This window comes from Vipera berus, assembly GCF_964194415.1.
Source record: "Vipera berus genome assembly, chromosome: 15".
Lineage (NCBI taxonomy): Eukaryota > Metazoa > Chordata > Lepidosauria > Squamata > Viperidae > Vipera > Vipera berus.
This window is the reverse complement of record NC_138218.1, coordinates 10,755,514-10,775,837: the sequence shown is the minus strand read 5'-3', so window position 1 is coordinate 10,775,837 and position 20,324 is coordinate 10,755,514. Positions and strand designations below refer to the sequence as shown.

Sequence of the window (20,324 nt, the reverse complement as noted above, 5' to 3'; positions counted from 1 at the left end):
TGACGTTTCTGTAACTAAGAAAACTCTTTAACGACAGGGGAAAACAGATTTACAAATTTTGTACTCGTGTATTAAGCCATGCATAAATAGAAAAAGTGTGTGTTTCAAACCCTCCTACAGTGGATGGGGACTTCCTACTATAATGTTACATTTTACAAGTTTCTAACTGAAACATATTATTTCCATAATACTGATGAGATACATTTTTTTTAAAAAATAAAGAGATTTAAGAATCACTTTTGTCTGCTCAAGACGTGGATATAACCCCATTTAACAGGATATAACCCCATTTCAATCAATCAATCAATCAATTAATCAGAATAGAGTTGAAAGGGACCTTGGAGGTCTTCTAGTCCAACCCCCTGCTCAGGAGACCCAGTCTTTTCTTACAAACCTCCAGTGATAAAGCCACAACTTCTGAAGGCAAGTCCTTGCATTGGTTAACTGAACTGCATTGGTTGCAGTTGGTTGGTTAACCTTGCATTGGTTAACTGAACTGACGTGTCTATGAAACGTATAACAACATCAACAAAAGCTGCTCCCACTAACTCTAAAATAACAATCACAGGGTTGCTGTTAAGGATTGTCAAATCCTTTTTTATGGAATTGGTTCTTTTCAGCAACAGGTTGCACATCACGCTCTGCCTGAACAGCTGATGCATTTTAATCTACAGCAATGCGCAGTCCTGAATTCAATTAACCAATATTTTTATGGTCCTGTAACTGCTGGTCATTTCATGGCCACTGAACACGCTGACTCTCCATGCATTCATTATCTGGTCAAGCAGGGCAAACCCCAAATTACATGTAAGAGCCAGCTTCAAAGGGACAAACTGGGTAAGGAGAGGAAAGGACAGAATCCTTTGCAAAGGCCGTGAAGGGCAGAAGAAGCAGATCTAGGAAGCAAAAGGACGACGACCTAGGAGAAGAGAGTGTAAAGCTGGCATTGGTGAGACTTCTTGCTTCGAAGTAATTACAATCGGACAATAGCTCCGGCAATACAGGGGGGAAAAATGGGGGTGGGGAGAGAAACACCGTAGCAATGCAGAATTGCTTCCTAAAATCAGCCATGCAAGGAACATAGTCCAAATATTTCTACTCAGCTAGGAGCAAATCATATAAACGGCCTCTTAAATCTCAAAGCATCCATCAAAATCCCTTCCCCTACATTGCGCCAGCCTTTGAAGATAGCTCTTTTTCTGTCAACGTGGCAAAACTGGACGTAAGGAGAAAAATGCCTTCGGAATCATGGCTAACCGTATCAGTTTGCATGTTCTGCTTTGTTTAGCCTGCTCTAGAGACATATTTACACAGATTTCTCTCGCTCCACGTTAAGCTTCTGAGTGAGGACAAAATCAGGAGCTCAGAGTATGTTACGTTTGGTTTGCCACACGTACAGGAGCAGGATACTACACAGCTACAGCAATGTAGATGATAGGGGTAATTTATATGAAGTCTAGAGTAAGAAGACTTGGTTATGAGCAAACCGGCAGAATGGATAATATTGAGAAAGAAAAAAAGCTAATTTTTCAAACCCAGACCTGATACCGATTCTGGTTTTAATCTACAAGGGCCCCAAATTCTTCTTCTTAGAAGCTATTGCTGTCTACCCAGATCCTCATACATTTTATTTTAGTTATTTTGTGTCCGGATCAAACCTTAAACTGCCAAAACTTTTTGGCTTTGTCATTGGCCAGAAAGAAGCCAGTACATTCTATGGTATAAATAAGTAGTTGACAGACCAACAAATGGGGCAGACTCTGTATCTCCCCATATTTGCACTGTGTGGTTACCCGCCCACTTAAGCATATCCTCATAAAATCAATAACCTTTATGGAGACATCCTTGCAAAGCTCATCTTGAACTGTGTTTACTATGATTGTTTTAGAAGATATTTCAAATATTTCACCCTACTGCAAATGGCTCATGCATGTTGAGGTCAAGACGCAACAGCTTACCCTAGTACTGGTAGGTAGTTGACAGACCAACAAAATGGGGCAGGCTTTTTGGGGGGGGGGGGGTTCTTTGAAAACATTTCACTTCTCTCCCAAGAAGCTTCTTCAGTTCTGACTGAACGTCACTCAGAACCGAAGAAGCTTCTTGGATGGGAAGCGAAATGTTAAAGCACCTGTGGGGCGACAAAGACTAGCTAGCTTTTGCTCGATTAAATTGATGGAAGGAATGAACCGTGGGATCAGTGTTGGCATGCTGGCAGGCCTAGATTTAGACAGCAGGCCAAGCCAACATTGATTTTTCCACGGGGCAGCCGTCCAGACGGCCTCCATCAGAGGAATCCGAGTATTTGCTGGAATGCCAGAGGCCAAGATCGATTCGTTTTGCATATTCTGGGTAATGTATGCGCCCCACGCAGTCTGGGGTGGGTGGGTGAAAGAGCGGATTTTTAAGCCCCAGGATTACGCTCTTTTTATGTAGCTGTGGTTAAAGAGTAGCCAGGCCAGGTCAGTGGGTTACAGAGAATTCAGCCTAACAAAAGAGGCTCTGAAAGGATGCCACCCAAGGTTATTTCAACGTGGTCAGCGGGCCAGGAATGAAGGCAGGCTTGGCTTGGCTTGCAAAATGCATATCGGTGCCAAACTATTTCTGGTTGAGCCCAGGGTCTCAGAAACATTTGGGACTGTAACGCATTTCAAGTGTGGTGTGCGTGTGTCTACACAGCTGTACGTGAGAGCTAGGTGGTGGGAAGGGATTCAAGGTCTGATCTGCACTTATCGCCCTCCGCAAAAGGCTCTCCAACAGGAGCAGAAATCCTGAAGAGTCGTGCATATATTATTCTGACTGCCTAGGGCCCCAAGGGTAGGCAACCTCGACTCATGGACTTCAACTCCCAGGATTTTCAAAAAGAGGTGGCTAACCTCGCTGGGGGTTTTCTCCCCCCCCCTTTCCTATCCCTTTTTCCTACTGTGTCAAGCCTATTGGCAGAACCTCTGTTTTTCTAACTGCTGGTTTGGAAGGTCTTGTTCCTCGTCCAGGAATACCATTTAAAACATATTGGAATCAGGGAACCTCTGCTTTTCCAGAATATATAAATATATAAATCTATCTACCCATCCACCCATCATCTGCCATTTTCTTGAAGTCCTGTTCTAAAGGTCTGTGGAAACCATCCATCCTCCAAAATCACATGACGCTGGGACACTGCAACGGTCACAAATATGAAACAGTTGCCAAGCACCTGAAGGTTGATGATGGCGACCACAGGGACGTTGCAACGGTCTTTAAGTGTGAAAAACTTAAAGTCCTATGGGTCCTATGTGATTTTTCCCAGTGACGTTGCAACCCCGAACGGTCGCCAAATGAACCATGCCGAGCAGACATCTGGATGGTTTGGTAGGGGGGGAAACAAAAAACCAAAAACCAGGATGGTGATCGCAAAGCAGAAAACCCCAATGAAACGTCCCAGAATCCCGATGGAAGGAAGTTTGTGAAACTGAACGGCAGAGCAGGGCGACGTCTGGAAACTCACCTGCCAGGTCTTCTTTCGAGGAGACCAGCCGTGGGGAGCTATTTCCCGGCTCGATTCTTAGGGACAATCTGGAAAAACAGAAAAACGACAGCGTGAAAAGTCGGCAGCCGGCTTAAGCGGAGGCCAAAGGGACAAGGCGTCTTATCTCTCGTGCGTTATCGCGGAAAAGCAGGAAATACAGCTTAGCCTGGATGTGTTCAGGAATTCTTTGGGTACAATAGATTTTCACTGAAGTTATGGACAGTTTCGTTCCGTGAAGCTAAGCAGAGTTCTCGCAACGTCGCAGAGCAACTTATCTTTATTTACGAAGCCATTTTAACAAGCGGCAAGGCACGCAAGGAAGGCTGCTCTTTGGCCGGTCAGTTTCAGCATTTAAAATGTACGAATCATCAGTTTCCAAGTCCTAAATATAGGCAAGTCCTCGACTTACAGCAGTTCCCTTAGCGATCTGTCACTGCATGTTTTTTTAGTTCGTCCGAAAAGCTCAATTCTAATTGGACATTTCCTTCTGTTCTGCTCTGAGAGAGGATGTAGTTGGTTAGCTTTCTTTGTTTATATACAGTATATTTTTCTTTTGATTAAAGGTTTTTAATAGAATATGCGTCGGGCTTTATTTTCCTTCACCCACGTGCATTATGCATCATCTGAACCACGGTTCATCGCCCGCTGATAGGAAGAATTATTCCTGGACACGCTCGTTCAAACTTACAAAAGCACTGGAAGAAAAGGGACTTATGACTGTTTTTCACACAAACACACACACAAACAGGTTTTTTAAAAAACTTTTCCCAACCTGTTTTGAGGCACATGGTATATAGGGTCTTCATGCTGGCTCACATTAATGTTTTAATCCGCAATCTCAAAGGATAAATTTCCTCCTAATGCCAGCGGCTGTTAGTCGATTGTTACGCGGTCCTCTTTTAACTTCATTTGGTTTTGGAATATTTTTTATCCTATTCTACTCCAGACTTGTATTTATCCTTCCACCCCCCCAAAAAAACCCCATGATTTTTCTTCACAGACAGATTTTACAGATCGACTCTCTGGCCCCTTACGGGAACACATTCTTGGCTGCTCTGAGCTGTTTCAAGGTGCTACCTTGGGTTAAAGACCCATTTATTTGAACAAGCTGGCCTGGCCTGATGGGGAATTACTTAGGGTTTTAATATTTATATATATATTTTATTGTTTTTATCGTGGGCAATAATTTAATTCTTTTTTAACTTTTGTACTTTTGTAGTTTTAAGATACGCCCTGTTCACCGCCCTGAGTCCTTCGGGAGAAGGGCGGTATAAAAATTTAATTAAATAAATAAATAAATAAATACCTGAAATTTAAGGAATTTACAGTCGCCTTTTTTCCCTTTTTTTTTAAAAAAAAAAAATTCATTGCACACAATCGCTCATATATTGGCCAGAGTAGAAGCCAAAACAACAACAGTGAAAGTTCAGAGCGTGCCAAACATTCATTTTGATTTCTGCTGCAACATTTTCTGGAAGGAAAAAAAAAACCTGAAAAAAAAATGTTCATCTGGCTTAAAGGAACTCGCAGCCATAAAAGTTTGTCTGCTTTGGTTCCACTTATTTGATTTTGTTCCGTTTTGGCAACTGCACACCCAAAGTTGAGATCCATAAAAAGAAAATCCTATGGCACTCAAAAGCCTTAGGACATACTTCACACCCTCTTTAAAAATAAATATCCTATGGAGAAGGCTGATTTTTGATTTGGCTCGACTCATTCGAACTTGCAGAGCTAAGGAAGTAAAATATGGTTCCCGACAGCTGCCGTGGTGGAGCAGAATGGCATACCGGATTCTCCGCCTGGCATGTGTGCTTTAAATAAAGCACATCACATTTGCTGAGGTCTGAACTGATAAATTCTCATCATTCCTCTCAAACAGGAAGGAAGGCAAGAGAGAGGAAGAGAGAAAGAAAAGAGAAAGAGAGAGAAAAAGAAAAGAGAGAAGAGAAAGAAAAGAGAAAGAAGAAAAAAAAGAGAGAGAAAGGAGAGAGAAAGAGAAAGAGAAAGAGTATGGCTTTGGAAATCAGAGTGTATTTTTAAATCCCCTCCCGTGATTGACTTTAGCAACCCCTTTTCAAATTGAATATTTTTAAACTACAAGAGGGGAAAACACACTCTTGTGTTGAGTTCAAGTAAAAGTAAGTTTGACATTTCAGTCAAACCAAATAAAAGTTACACGGCGTGACTCACAGACGTACGAGGCAAATACCCCCCTTTTCAAATGAAATTAATACTCAGTGTGAAGCAATCTCACCGGTGGGAAAAGGGCATTTCTATTTTGGCAACCTGAAATTAATTCAACAACTTTTTCCATGCGGCTTAATAACCGTTTGGCAATTTTTACCAGTCTGTAGTTGATCCTAACATTCTGGTCTTCCTCCCCTCAAACAGTCCTCGCTTTACAACCACAGCTGACCCCAAAATTCCCGTCGCTAAGCAAGACAGTTGTTAGGTGAGTTTTGCCCCCATTTTAACCCTTCTTGCCATTGTTGTTAAGCAAATCACTGCAGTTGTTCAGTGAGTAACCCAGTTGTTAATGGAAGCCGGCTTCCACTTTGACTTTATTTTATTTATTTATAATTTATTTTAATCCCATTTATATCCCGCCCTTCTCCGAAGACTCAGGGCGGCTTACAATCTAAGCACAAATCAAATGTGCTTAGCACTTTGCTTCTCAGAGGGTCCCAAAAGGGGATCACGTGACCCCGGGACTCTGCGACCGTCATAAATAAACTATTCATCCCTTCTACACACAGCTGTGATGACCAGAAAACGTTCTGCTTATTTCAATGCCTAGTGGTTAAGGTACCAGGTTAGAAACCAGGAGATGGCGAGTTCTAAGTTCTGCCTTAGGCATGAAAGATGGCTGGGTGACTTTGAGCCATTCACCAGGAGATGGTGAATTCTAGTCCTGCTTTAGCCAAGAAAGCCAGCTGGGTGACTTTGGGTCAATCACCAGAAGACAGTGAATTCTAGTCCCACCTTAGCCATGAAAGCCAGCTGGGAGGATTCTGGGCTAATCACCAGGAGACGGTGAGTTCTAGTTCCTCTGTAGGCGTAAAAGCTGGCTGGGTGAGTTTGGGACATTCACCAGAAGACAGTGAGTTCCAGTCCTTCTTTAGACACAAAACCATCTGGGTTATCTCGAACGCACCGCAAAGCCGTAATAATAACAATACTTTTTTAAAAAATAATAATAATAATTACAACTTTTGCTTGTGGGAAACCTGAGACAGTGCTAGACTGCTGAGAAAACGGTCTGCAAGGAGGCAGATCCCTGCCCTTAGCCAAAGGGAAGTTGTTAGTTTGGGAAAGGAGTCTTGGTAATCTTAGAGAGCTGGGAAGAAAGGAGTCCAACTGGGAATCTGAAGGTGGAAGCAATGGAAAGAAAGATGTGGTTGGTCCAAGATCAGCACAATTGCAAAAAATTTTTTTTTTTAAAAAGGCAATGCTTACATAGGCAGGACTAGATAATTGGTCCTGCAGATGTTCAGGGGGCAGTTAAGGTGGAAAGGGAGAAACTAAAGCTTCTCAAACAGAACCGGCCAGCTACATTTAGTATATAAGCCAGTCTTAGAAATCAAGTCAGATTTCTGAAAATAACAATAAGCCACAATCTCTTTACTGAAGCCTCATCTGCACATATCTCATCGGTGGTCATAAGGTGAGGACCACCTGTATATCTTGCCCAGCGCTGGAGATGAGAAGGAAGTCAAAAAAAGACAAAAGCAATGGATGGAAACTCATCAAGGAGAGAAGCAACCTGGAATTAAGGAGAAACTTCCTAACTGTGAGGACAGTTAGCCAGTGGAACAGCTTGCCACCAGGAATTGTGGGTGCTCCGACACGGGAGGACTACCTGCAGTTAAAACAAGACAAATTATCTTTTGTCTTTCTTATTCTTTCTCTCTCTCTCTCTCTCTCTCTTTTGTAAAACTTCCCTGTGTACTTCCTAAGAGCCTATGTACGGCTTTCTATCTTGCTTAAAAAAAAAAGAAATCAGCGCACATTTAATCGAGACATGGACTTTCAGATCAAAAGGAAGACTGCTGGATGACCTCTAGGAAAATACATGTAAACAGAGATCAGTGTTGCTAGCAATTGCCTCTGCGGGGTTTAAAATGTGTTTGAGAGAGAGAGAGAGAGAGAGAGACAGACAGAAAAAAAATTACTCATGTTCTGTCTCATTTCCAAGAATTATGTCATGGCCCTAAATATTTAGAGAACCCCCTTTGTTATGATCTGTTCCACACAGAATATCCAAGCTAATGAAAAACTACTGTATATATAATCTTAACATCGCGCATGAATGTGCAATCCGGTCCAAGAATTAAATTAAGCAATGTGGCTTCTGGCATTCTGCCTAGAGACCTCAACACAAAAGGCACAGATTCACACCGGCTGCAATTATACACATTTCACTATTGGCCTCAAGAATGCTTGCAAGGCCTACAAAGCCTTGTGAGGGAAAATTTTTTAAAAAAACCCGACACAACACCTTGCAAAGTTGACAACAGGTAAGACCCTGCACGCCACCCACAATAACATGACAAGCCAACATAACCGACAGATAAACCAACAGTCTCAAATAAGCAAACAAATGAGAAGTTAGATTAAAAAAAAAACAAACTAGAAAAAAATAAAAAAATGTGCCTTAAGAAGGGAATAGTTGGAGGAGACGGGAAGAGAAAGCAAAATAGTCTCTCTCTCTTTCAATCATCTCTCTTCTCTCTCCTATCTATCTATCTATCTATCTATCTATCTATCTATCTATCTATCATCTATCTATCTATCTATCTATCTATCTATCTATCTATCTATCTATCTATCTATCCATCCATCCATCCATCTATCCATCTATCTATCCATCTATCTATCTATCTATCATGCACTCAACTTGTCTATCTATCTATCCAACTATCCAACTATCCATCTATCTATCTATCTATCTATCTATCTATCTATCTATCTATCTATCATCTATCTATACAACTATCCATCTGTCTGTCTGTCTGTCTGTCTATCCAACCATCCATCCATCCATCTATCTATCCATCCATCTATCTATCATGCACTCAACTTGTCTGTCTATCTATCCAACTATCCATCCATCCATCCATCCATCCATCCATCCATCCATCTATCTATCATCTATCTATACAACTATCCATCTGTCTGTCTGTCTGTCCGTCCGTCCGTCCGTCCGTCCGTCCGTCCGTCCGTCCGTCCATCCATCCATCCATCCATCCATCCATCCATCCATCCATCCATCTATCTATCTATCTATCTATCTATCTATCTATCTATCTATCTATCTATCTATCTATCTATCTATCTATCTATCTATCTATCTCAGGCTCAGCAGATCAGGCTCAAAGTGATGTAAACCTCTTAAGGTCTGCAGTCTAGCTTTTCAGAGTATAAAACCACAGACTCCTTCTCCACAGTAATTGATATAACAGATGGGAAAAAAGGAAACAAGAGTCTACATACGTGTTAGACAAATGCACATCCTGCCACTGAGCATGCTGATAAAAATTGCAATTTTAAGCCCTTCCTCCTCCCCCACGTGCGATGAGCTGCACTGAAAATCATCTGAGGCTACATTTTCTTCATCTTCCAGACGAGTACATGATATATTGCAGGCCATTCTGGTACAGGCACCTCACTGCTGAAGGCCTGAGTTTGGTTTGGTTTGGTTTGTTTCAGCTGTGAAAAGTATGAAGATGGGGAGAGATTCTGCGAAAACTTTGCAATGTTTTGTGCTGTTTGCCAAGAATTAAAAGGGGGTAGGGGGTGAGAGAAGGACACAATTGTGATAACTTGACTAGTGTTCAAAAGTAGGGGACAATTACAGAGTGGAAGTCCTTGACTTACAACAGTTCACTGAAGTGACCATTCAAACTTACCGCAGCACTGGAAGAAAACTCCTGTTTTTCCACTTATGACCGCTGCAGCATCCCCAGGGTCACATGATCAAAATTCGGAGGCTTAGCAACTGGCAGGTACTTACGACAGTTGCAGTGTTCCTGGGTGGGTTACGTGGACCCCTTTTATGACCTTCTGACAAGGAAACCCAACGGTGGCGAGAGTGGTTGTAAAATGGGGCAAAAGTCCCTTGGCAGCTGTTCTCACTTAGCCACAGAAATTGGGGGTCCAACCGCAGTCGTATGTCGAGGACCATCTCTTTTCCAAGGAAATGACAAGCACCAAAGTGTTTCTGTGCTGGGATTTAGAGCAAGCCTTTTTTCTTTTCCCAAGCGTTTTTGTGCCACAGCTTCCATTTCCAGTGATGAGAATTTTACCATGGTTGTGAAAATGTGTCATGTACATCCACACACATCAGCCACCCACTCACAAAGCCATCCAGATTTTTTTGTTGTTTTGTTTTTCTAGTTAACTTAATGAAGATCAGCTCACAACTGTGAGACAGGATGAATCACTTACAACACCATATGTGATGACTACAGAAAATTCAGCTAGTGGTGAATTTAAAACAAAAAAAAAAAGGATTTTTTTTGGTCTAGCCTAGCTGTCTCATTGACAAGATTACTTTCAATTAAACGAAGCGTCAATGCAGCAGCAAGCTTCTCTGTTTTTATGTCAAGCCTTTAGAAATAATCGCAGTTTCGTTTCGGAAATGAAGTTGGCTTTTACGGATTGAGTTCCGACCGAAATTTCACTTAGATCTCTGACACCTTTTGTTTTGTTTTTTTTAAAAAACAACAACTCACCTTCTCATTTCCTTGCCAAAAATATTTTTTTTAAAGTGTCCCCCAACCCCCGCCAAGTTGATGGCTAGATTATTCCCCCCTCCCCTCATAAAGTCAGCTGAAGTGAAGCAAGCAGAGAGCGTACTTACTTGTAGTTGTCGTCTTCCACAAATTTTTGGAGCTCTTCAATATACCGGACGGACTTCAAGTATTTTTGCACGTGGGGTAACATTACAAGGTGATCTGCAGTAGCAAAAAGAAAAAAAAATGTATGTAAATCTCAAAACTGTTACGAAGAAAAGCAATTTTTTGCAGCAACAAGCTGAAACTCCCCCCCATCTATTATATACCTAAACTCTGCCCACTGCCAGCAGTTCGATCCTGACCGGCTCAAGGTTGACTCAGCCTTCCATCTTTCTGAGGTGGGTAAAATGAGGGCCCAGATTGTTGGGGGCAACACGCTGACTTTGTAAACCGCTTTGAGAGGGCTGTAAAGCCCAGTGAAGCGGTAGATAAGTCTAAGTGCTGTTGTTATTAAGTGGAAATTAAAAAAAACCCATCAGTCTGGGAAAGTAAAACAACTCACAGCTGGGTGAGCATATAACTTGGGAAAAAATGAATGGAGTCTCCTAAAATCAGAACAGAAGCCTACACCAATGGCCTGCACAGTTGATAGAGTTGATAATGTTAGAGCCAAGTTTATATAGTTGATAAAGTTATATCCAATATCTGCAACGGAATTTATCCATAAAATGAGAAGGAAAGCATATCCCTTCACCACTGACCCACATATGAACATCTGCAAACCTAGTCAACAAAACTAAGGTAAAGGTAAAGGTTCCCCCGCACATGCGTGCTAGTCGTTTCCGACTCTAGGGGCCGGTGCTCATCTCTGTTTCAAAGCCGAAGAGCCAGCGCTTGTCCGAGGATGTCTCCGTGGTCACGTGGCCGGCATGACTAGACGCCAAAGGCACACGGAACGCTGTTACCTTCCCACCGTAGTGGTCCCTATTTTTCTACTTGCATTTTTACGTGCTTTCGAACTGCTAGGTTGGCAGAAGCTGGGATGAGTAACAGGCGCTCACTCTGTTACGCGGCACTCGGGATTCGACCCGCCAAACTGCCGACCTTCTGATCGACAAGCTCAGCGTCCTAACCCACTGAGCCACCCCATCCCTAGTCAACAAAACTAATGACATATAAAAGATGGCGGAAATGAAATGTCTTAGAACATTGACCCTCAAGGCCAGCTTTTACACATGGGAGACATCTGATACTATTTTACTAAGTTGGTTAGCCCAGGTGAGGAGGTGGGTTTACCAACCGTAGCTACAAGAGACTTGCAAATCAGCAATTATTCGAAGGATGTTGTTCATTTGATTGGATCTTTGTTCGTTCTCCATGATGCTGCCGGAAGCTGGATAGGCTGAATCAATGTAGATTAAGTCCAACAGATAAATCCCTAAAATGAAAGAGAGAGATTGGTCGATAGAGTTGCAACCAATTTAACAGATTAATAGAGTTGGAAGGGACCTTGGAGGTCTTCTAGTCCAACCCCCTGGGCCAATGGCTGTCCAATCTCTTCTTAAAAAATCTCTGAAGGCATCCTTAGTGACTTTGCTTGTCAGCAGGTTGCAAAAAGGGGATCACTGTGACTGTCATAAATATGAGTCAGTTGCCAAGTGTCTGGATTTTGATCCCTTGGCCATGGGGAAGTTGCAACTGTCATAAGTATGAAAAATGGTCACAAGTCCCCTTTTTCCCCCGGTGCCACTGCAACTTTGAACGGTCACTAAACAAGCTGCTGCAAATCGAGGACCCTCAGTATTAAACACTTGTCTTTAAACCTCCGTTCTTCCTGACGAAACGTAATCTGAGCACCGACAATTTGGGAACGAAAGGATTGGTAGCCAGTTCTGGAGGCAGCTGTCGTTAAAAGGAAATTTCAGTAAATGCAGAATCCCAAACAGATGAAGCTACAGTTGCTAAACAGCCCACATTTACGGTATCGGTATTTAGTATTATTAGTAACATTTCTGGAAACCTTATTGGATGGATGTTAACTCATCCTCATTTGGAGATGTCAATCAAGCTCAAGACTTGCTCAAGTTAAATCTTGCCCGATCTTCTGCTGACTTACAGAACTACGTTGTTTCCCCCCAACACCCCCTTTTACAGGAGAATTTTCTCTCTCTCTCTCTCTCTCTCTCTCTCTCTCTCTCTCTCTCTCTCTCTCTCCTTAAAGCAGTAAGTAAAAGAAAGTTCTGCAAAACTTCCCAAGGAGGGGGGAAAAAAACAGGAGTCATCTACAACATACTGTTGCTAAATAAGAGAATTGTTAAGTGAGTTCTTCTCCATTTTACAACTTTCTTGCCGTGAAGGCGCTACAACGTTGGTAAGAGTAAAAAAAATGACCCCAAGTCAGTGTTTGTTATTCTGAATGGTCACTAAACAGACTGTTGTAAGTTGAGGACTTACATCATTCTGGAACAGCCTATAACTAAGTGCTTGAAATAAATCTTAAAATAAAAATGACAATTCGGGTTCTCTATCTATAGCCTCAAAGAAAAGAAAGTAATTTTGCATTCCAAACAGGAAAATAAAACTATATACACTATGTTTGCTTCATCTACTTCAATCGTGTTCTGCCTTATATCACCACGCAGTATCATTTTAATTCTTCGGCAAATTTCTCCATTCAGAGTGAGGGCTCTTCTCCGTGTGCCTTGCATCAGTAAAATTTCCTTTCACCCCTAAGCTGTTTTTGCTCTAAGAAAATCTTCTGTATTGTTGCTTTTTCTGGATGTCCCCCCCCCACCCCGCTTGGTGGTGCGTTATGCTTTTGCCAAATTGGAACTGTGCCCTCTTCATGCACAGCGATGAAAGGAGCAGCTCTTTTGGAACCTGGCTGCCATCCCTATTTTTAAACCTTTCATAATTAAGGCTTGTATTCTTTCAAACGGGGGTGGGGGTGGGTGGGTGCCACACAATGGCATTGCTTGGGAATACAGCGGGCAAAAATTCATACCAAGTGAGTGGGAAGGCAAGGAACACCCACATTTTCAGCCTCACCCTCAAAGCTTCTTGCTAATACGGAATAACAGAGTTGGAAGGGACCTTGGAGGTCATCTAGTCCAACCCCCTGCTCAGGCAGGAAACCTTATACCATTTCAGGCAAATGGCTGTCCAGTCTCTTCCTAAAAACCTCCAGTGTTGGAGCATTCACCACCTCTGGAGGCAGGTTGTTCCACTGGTTAATTGTTCTAACTGTCAGGAAGTTTCTCCTTAGTTTCCATCCGTTGCTTCTTGTCCTGCCTTCAGGTGCTTTGGAGAATAGGCTGACCCCTTCTTTTTTGTCTACAAGATTCAGAGTGAGGCTGCAACAATTTGGCTATAGAAAGAAGTGTCCAGTCAAATCAGAATAAAGCATCTAAACATTTTTTTTACTAACTCTTCCAGATACACATGCATTTCTTATTACTGCTGTTAAATGACATAGTGGCTTTGATAGGAAACACCCAGATTCGCACATCTGTGTGGTTTACCAGCTGATCTTAACCGAGTCCCTTTTTCCACATTCTCGTACGTTTTTGCAGCCCACAACCACCAACCTTTAATAGGGGAGGGGGCGGTGGTCCTTTCCACCGGCAACGATTCCAGACCGAAAACCACACCGATGTCAAAACACTGAGAAGCTTTCATTAGCTTCCCCAAGCTGAACCAATTAACTCCGGTTCATTTCCAAAGGAAAGGCTGAGTTTGTCTCTCCACTGCTCTGCCATAAAGGGAGGTGCCTTAATCGGAGGTTTGCACGGTTAAAATGTCTAAAATGTCGACAGATGGAAATGGCTTCAAACGAGGGATACCACTTAAAGGGCACAACAAGGCGGATCAGATTTTCTTTTAAAAACCCAAACTAACACATACTTCAGGCAGACCGATGATGGTCTGTTTTCCAGAAGATAGTAATGTTCCAATATTTGAGGGGCTGCCCCACAGAAGTGGGGTGTCAAGCTATTTTCCAAAGCACCAGAAGGCAGGCCAAGAAACAATGGATGGAAACTACTCAAGGAGAGAAGCAACCAAGAACTAAGGAGAAAAGTCCTCACAGTTAACCAGTGGGACAGCCTGCCTCCAGGAGTTGCGAATGCTCCAACACTGGAGGTTTTTAAGAAGAGACTGGACCGCCGTCCTGCTTGAGCAAGGGGTTGGACTAGAAGACCTCCAAGGTCCCTCCCAGCTCTGTCCTTCTGCTAACTTGGGTTTGCCACAAGAAGATCTGTCCTGTGGGGAATCTGTTAAGCCAGGCACGTTTACTTTGCAGAAAGAGGAAGTTTTGAAAAAGGAGAACATGCCGTGTCAACTCTTACGTTCCCCTCGGAAAGACAGAATGGCTTGACGCGGAGCCTTGGCCAAAGCCGAGCCTGCCGGGCTGCCAAAGAAAGCCTGGCACGGGTGGTTTCTGAACTCCTGGCTCTTCAGCATGCTACTGTGTGGGGAAACGGGCGGGACTTGGGGGTGGGCGAGGGAGAGAATTCCCTTAAGATGAAAAAGCCACCGGGAACCTTTCCAGAAAGTGAGCTCACGGGCAGCTGCCTCCACAGACAGAAATATTTTCCATCGAGGCAAATCCTTTTCCGTGATTGCTCAAGACACGACTCTTCGCCCAGGCTATCGGATGGGCAGCCCGTGAGTCTTTGTTAGTGAGCGAGGCTCATAGGAAGGAAGCCGGGGGCTCGGGCCCTCTGTGGCCCCACCAATTGCCTTCCTTCTTACGGAGGGAGTTGCTGGAGCGCAGACAGAGATGGCGGCTGCTAAAGGCGATTCTCAGCCGGAGGGGACCCCAGGACGCATCCCTGCCCTTCTCTACTTCCATCCGATAAGAGGCTGATGTGTCTGAGAAGGGGTGGGGGTGGGGGTAAGGCATGACGACTCAAGACATTGGCCTTCATCTATGACCACAAAACAGGGAAGGGTTTGTAGCCTGCTAGGAGGATGTAGCTGGACCGTCACATTCTCAATGGGATGATCACTAAAGCTTCCCAGAATCACTGTAGGTTGGGCACTTGAGTCCAGGATCTCTCATAAAAGTGATCTCGTTAGAGGCGGTGGAGGAGGAGGAGGAGGAGGAGGAGGAGGGAGGGAGGGAAGTTTGAGCCTGGGGCAAGGAAATAATTCGGAAAAACTATCTCCGACAAACCTTTCCTTTGTTTGCCTGGAGATGAAAGAGGGACGCGCATTCAGACTTGCAAAGCATCTCTTACTGTAGCATAAAAATAATCCTGAACTGTAGGACTTTGGTTTCTTAGACTGGCCCATCTCATAATCCCAATCTATTTTTTCTCTGCTCCTGGAAATGCGTGCCCAGGTAAATATGCAAATCTCCAAACCTGTTAAAAACCTGCCACGAAAGCCATAACTTGAAAGAGGGAGGCTGCCCCAATGAGCCAAAAATATTCTTTTCTTGGCTACAATGCTTGAAGAAAACAGTGCTGGCTTCGCTCCGATTTATAATTTGGGCCGCTGGCTAGTCATACTCCAAAAATCCGAACAGGTGTGATTAGGGTTTGGGGGCTGTCAGCGTATCTGCCTTAAACAACGAATGGCTTGAATGCTGTTCAGTCCCCGAAATACAGGCAGTCCTCAACTTTAGTGACCGTTCAAAGTTACAACGGCCTACATTCTTTGGAATTCTCTAACCAACATATCCAGTTGACGTATTCTAATTGATGCAGTCAAACCGCTGGGGGGAAAAGTGATCCTTTTGCCAATTATTCCCCTCTTTGAGCAATTTTTTTTTTAAAAAAATTAGTGTTTTAATAGAAGAATGAGAAAAAAACACCATAACTTTGAGAATAGCTTTGGCTCAAACGCATATTATTCATTAAAAGCTTTTCCACGTTGGGTTGCAACTTCGAAGAGGGCTGAATCCGAAAAAAGAATCATTTATCAATCTCCGATTGACCGGCACAGCCCCCCACCCCAAAAATGCCCTCCATCAACAGTTTGCCAAAACCAGAGGCTTCAAAGGTTTAGCAAAGAGTCAGAATACGAAGCCAAGAACTCTGTGGTCTCCTCTGTCTTTAGATGAAATTTAGAAATTTAGATGAAGGGTTCCATAGATTAAGGCAAATTTTTCCTGCGGAGAAGAATCAACAGCCTTATTAATCTTGGTAGGATTGGGGGATATTTTGGGGGGGGCAAATTAATGGGGGAGTTTTGCCAAAGCTGACAAGAATCTGTAAGGTGGGATCCAGAGGGACACCCCAGTAGTCAGATGGAATGAAGTTGGAAAAGCTTGAATAGATGGGATTTTTTTTCCCTTTAATCTACTGGCACCCAACTAGAAAAGGGTAAAGAGAAGCAACTACGTATGTAAAGGAAAGAAGATAATGGATGGATGGAGATAGATAGATAGATAGATAGATAGATAGATAGATAGATAGATAGATAGATAGATAGATAGATAGATAGATAGATAGATAATGGATGGGTAGACAGACAAGATGATAGATTTGATGGATGAATGATGGATGGAGATAGATAGATAGATAGATAGATAGATAGATAGATAGATAGATAGATAGATAGATAGATAGATAGATAATGGATGGGTAGACAGACAAGATGATAGATTTGATGGATGAATGATGGATGGAGATAGATAGATAGATAGATAGATAGATAGATAGATAGATAGATAGATAGATAGATAGATAATGGATGGGTAGACAGACAAGATGATAGATTTGATGGATGAATGATGGATGGAGATAGATAGATAGATAGATAGATAGATAGATAGATAGATAGATAGATAGATAGATAGATAGATAGATAGATAATGGATGGGTAGACAGACAAGATGATAGATTTGATGGATGAATGATGGATGGAGATAGATAGATAGATAGATAGATAGATAGATAGATAGATAGATAGATAATGGATGGGTAGACAGACAAGATGATAGATTTGATGGATGAATGATGGATGGAGATAGATAGATAGATAGATAGATAGATAGATAGATAGATAGATAGATAGATAGATAGATAATGGATGGGTAGACAGACAAGATGATAGATTTGATGGATGAATGATGGATGGAGATAGATAGATAGATAGATAGATAGATAGATAGATAGATAGATAGATAGATAGATAGATATGGTTTACTGGATTTCTTTGAAGGTATTATTTTCTATGGTCAATTGACTTAATAAAATTTCCATCTGTCCATCCGTCTATCTGCTTGTCTATCTCCATCCATCCATCCATCTCCATCTATCTCTGTCTGTCTTTCTCTATCTCTGTCTGTGTCTGTCTGTCTGTCAGTCTGTCTGTCTACCCATCCATCTATCTATCATCTCATCTGCCTTTTTTCTTGAGGTCCTGTTTGAAAGGCCTGCAGAAAGAAAGAGAAAAGATGAATGGATGGATGGAAACCAATCAAGGAGAGAAGCGACCTGGAATTAAGGAGAAATTTCCTGCCAGTGAGAATAATTAACCAGTGGAACGTTGTGGCTGCTCCATCACTGGAGGTTTTCAAGAAGAAATTGGGCAGCCCTTTCTCTGGAATGGTACGGGGTCTCCTGCTTGAACAGGGGGTTGGACTAGAGGACCTCCAAGGTCCCTTCCAGCCCTGCTGTTCTGTGATTCTGAATGGCAAAAGTAAATCAAACTCCAGAACCAACAAACTGAAACGCTCTGCGGTCATGGGACATATTTTCCACAATATTTTGTGTATGGTTGGCATTGCTAATGCTAATTCCTATTTCCAAACATTTTCTCACATACATTAAAATGTGAGCTTGGTTTAAGCAACCACAGTTTTATAGCTATTTCGAGTGCCAATATTTAAAAAAAAAGGCAGATAGTTGATATAGGAAAATGCTGATCATTCAGCATCCTTCAGTCCCATCTTTGCTTTCCATATAATATTTAAATTGGTACCCTCTCATACTGGCTGACTTTTTAATGAATTGTATTGGTTATTTCACCCAATTTCGGCTTCGTATTCAAGCATCTTAAGCTAGTGGGACTCTTTCTTCTATAGAGAAGAAAAGGCTAATTTTTTTTAATGGCCTTAACATCAACAGATCTTACCTTCCAACATTATTTTCAAGGTACAGATAATTTATTCTAGAAACCACATGGTCGTTATTCCAGTTTCAATGAACCACACTGGAATTATGTAGAGCAGGAGCCAATTAAAACAAACCAACATCCTTTAGGAAGGAAAAAAGTGCAGAAGACCGTTTTCGTATATTTAAAGCGGCTCCTTGTGTAAATAGTTCTTGCTTTTTCAAAAGTCTTAGGAATACTTTTGTCTCCGGTGCAGAAGCTCTGAGTGTATGTGCAAAGCAACAGAATAATATTAATTATAATAATGATACAATAAGAGGGGGTTATATAGTATTATATTAGCAGTCATATCTGAAACCATATGCATGTCAGGAATTCAATTTTCCAATGATCTGGATAAGAAATGCTTTTCCTTGGATTTATCCACACCCAAATGGCCAACAACCACATTTATAAAGCACAATTTTTTTATATACATCTTAGAACATCTGCCTGGCTACCACCCTTTTGAGTTTAGCACAACTAGGATGGTTTAAATGGGGTGGCTTGTAATCTCACCTCTTCCAATGGTTACATACCTCCTATTGTCAATAGTGCCTAGATACCACTGTAAAAAAAAAACCTCACATTTTTCCACCCCACCCTTTTAGAAATTAATGTACTCTATTCAAAGACTTCCATCAGCCTTAAGCAACCTTCATCCACGGAGGAATTTTTTTTTCTATCCCTAAAAGGTTTGGGAAAATTAATATGCTTCTTAGTCACCACTATAATCCCTGCGTACTTGCAATTAGACAATGTCAAAAGAATGCTTCATATAAACATAAAGCTGAAGTTAGTTTTCGTAGTTTAATCTGCACATCGGTGACTTATATTTACCTCATTTGTTTAGCTGTGGGTTTTGTTCCAAAACAGCTGCAGGAACTTCAGTAAAGCCAGAGTCACTTCCAGGGCAATAATTATGCTTGAAAGGACATTTTGTATAAAGGGGGGGTGGGTGGGTGGGAATGGGCATATATATCTTTTTGGATCCATCATTTCATCATGGAAAGAACAAAAGAATGACTTTGGTATGAGTGTAACTAGTGCTACATGAACTTTGGCTTTGGAGAAGGTTTAAGAGCCATTCCATTTAACGTACATTTTAATTCCAACTCTAATTAAAGGCTTAGAATTAAACATTTAAATCTTAAAAATCAGACTTAAAATTCTCAGTCTAATTAAAATAAGTTATTCATATATTACCATCACATTTATGACCATTGCAGTGTCCTGGGATTATGTGATCCCTTTTTGCGACCAAAATCAACGGGGAAGCCAGATTCACTTAACAACCGAGCTCCTAACTTAACAACTGCAGTGACTTCCGAGGTCCTTTCCAGCCTTATAATTCTATGTTCTCTGACTCCGTGTTTAACCACTGCCACCTACTGAGCCCTGGTGGCCCAGTGGTTAGAATGCGGTACTGCAAGCTACTTCTGCTGATTGCCCGCTGCCGGCAGTTCGATCCTGACTGACTCAAGGTTGATTCAGCCTTCCATCCTTCCAAGGTCGGGTAAAATGAGGACCCAGATTGTCGGGGGCAATAGGTTGACTCTGCAAAACCGCTTAGAGAGGGCTGTAAAGCACTGTGAAGCGGTATATAGTATGTTTAAATGTATGTTATGTATGTTTACAGTTTGAGAGCAAGCAACTAGATTTCATTTTTAATGTGTGTGCCATTGTGCCCACAGTAAAAAATGACAATAAACTCCCTATCTATCTATCTATCTATCTATCTATCTATCTATCTCTGTCTCCGTCCATCCATCCATCCATCCATCCATCCATCCATCCTTCCATCTATCATCTATCTATCTATCTATCTATCATCTATCTATCTATCTATCTATCTATCTATCTATCTATCTATCATCAATCTATCATCTATCTCTCTGTCTCTCTGCCTATCTATCTATCTATCTCTAAGTGCTATTGCTATTGAAAACCTTTTTCTAGTTTCTACCTCTGTGAGGATC

At 42.0% G+C, this 20,324-nt stretch overlaps 1 protein-coding gene across 5 annotated transcripts in view; it reads right to left on the bottom strand.

Moving 5' to 3' along the window:
• Window positions 1-20,324, bottom strand: part of RALGPS1 (Ral GEF with PH domain and SH3 binding motif 1) — a 90,994-nt gene that overhangs the window by 21,471 nt on the left and 49,199 nt on the right. For all 5 annotated transcript variants that reach the window (XR_014028031.1, XM_081339946.1, XM_081339949.1 and 2 more), the window contains 3 exons: window positions 11,543-11,680; window positions 10,368-10,461; window positions 3,485-3,552 (listed from right to left, as the gene is read on the bottom strand). Coding sequence is in view for 4 of the 5 variants with exons in the window: in XM_081339946.1 (XP_081196072.1) it covers window positions 3,485-3,552; window positions 10,368-10,461; window positions 11,543-11,680 (300 nt within the window). In the remaining variant the exon portion in view is untranslated. The remainder of the gene's footprint in view (window positions 1-3,484; window positions 3,553-10,367; window positions 10,462-11,542; window positions 11,681-20,324) is intronic.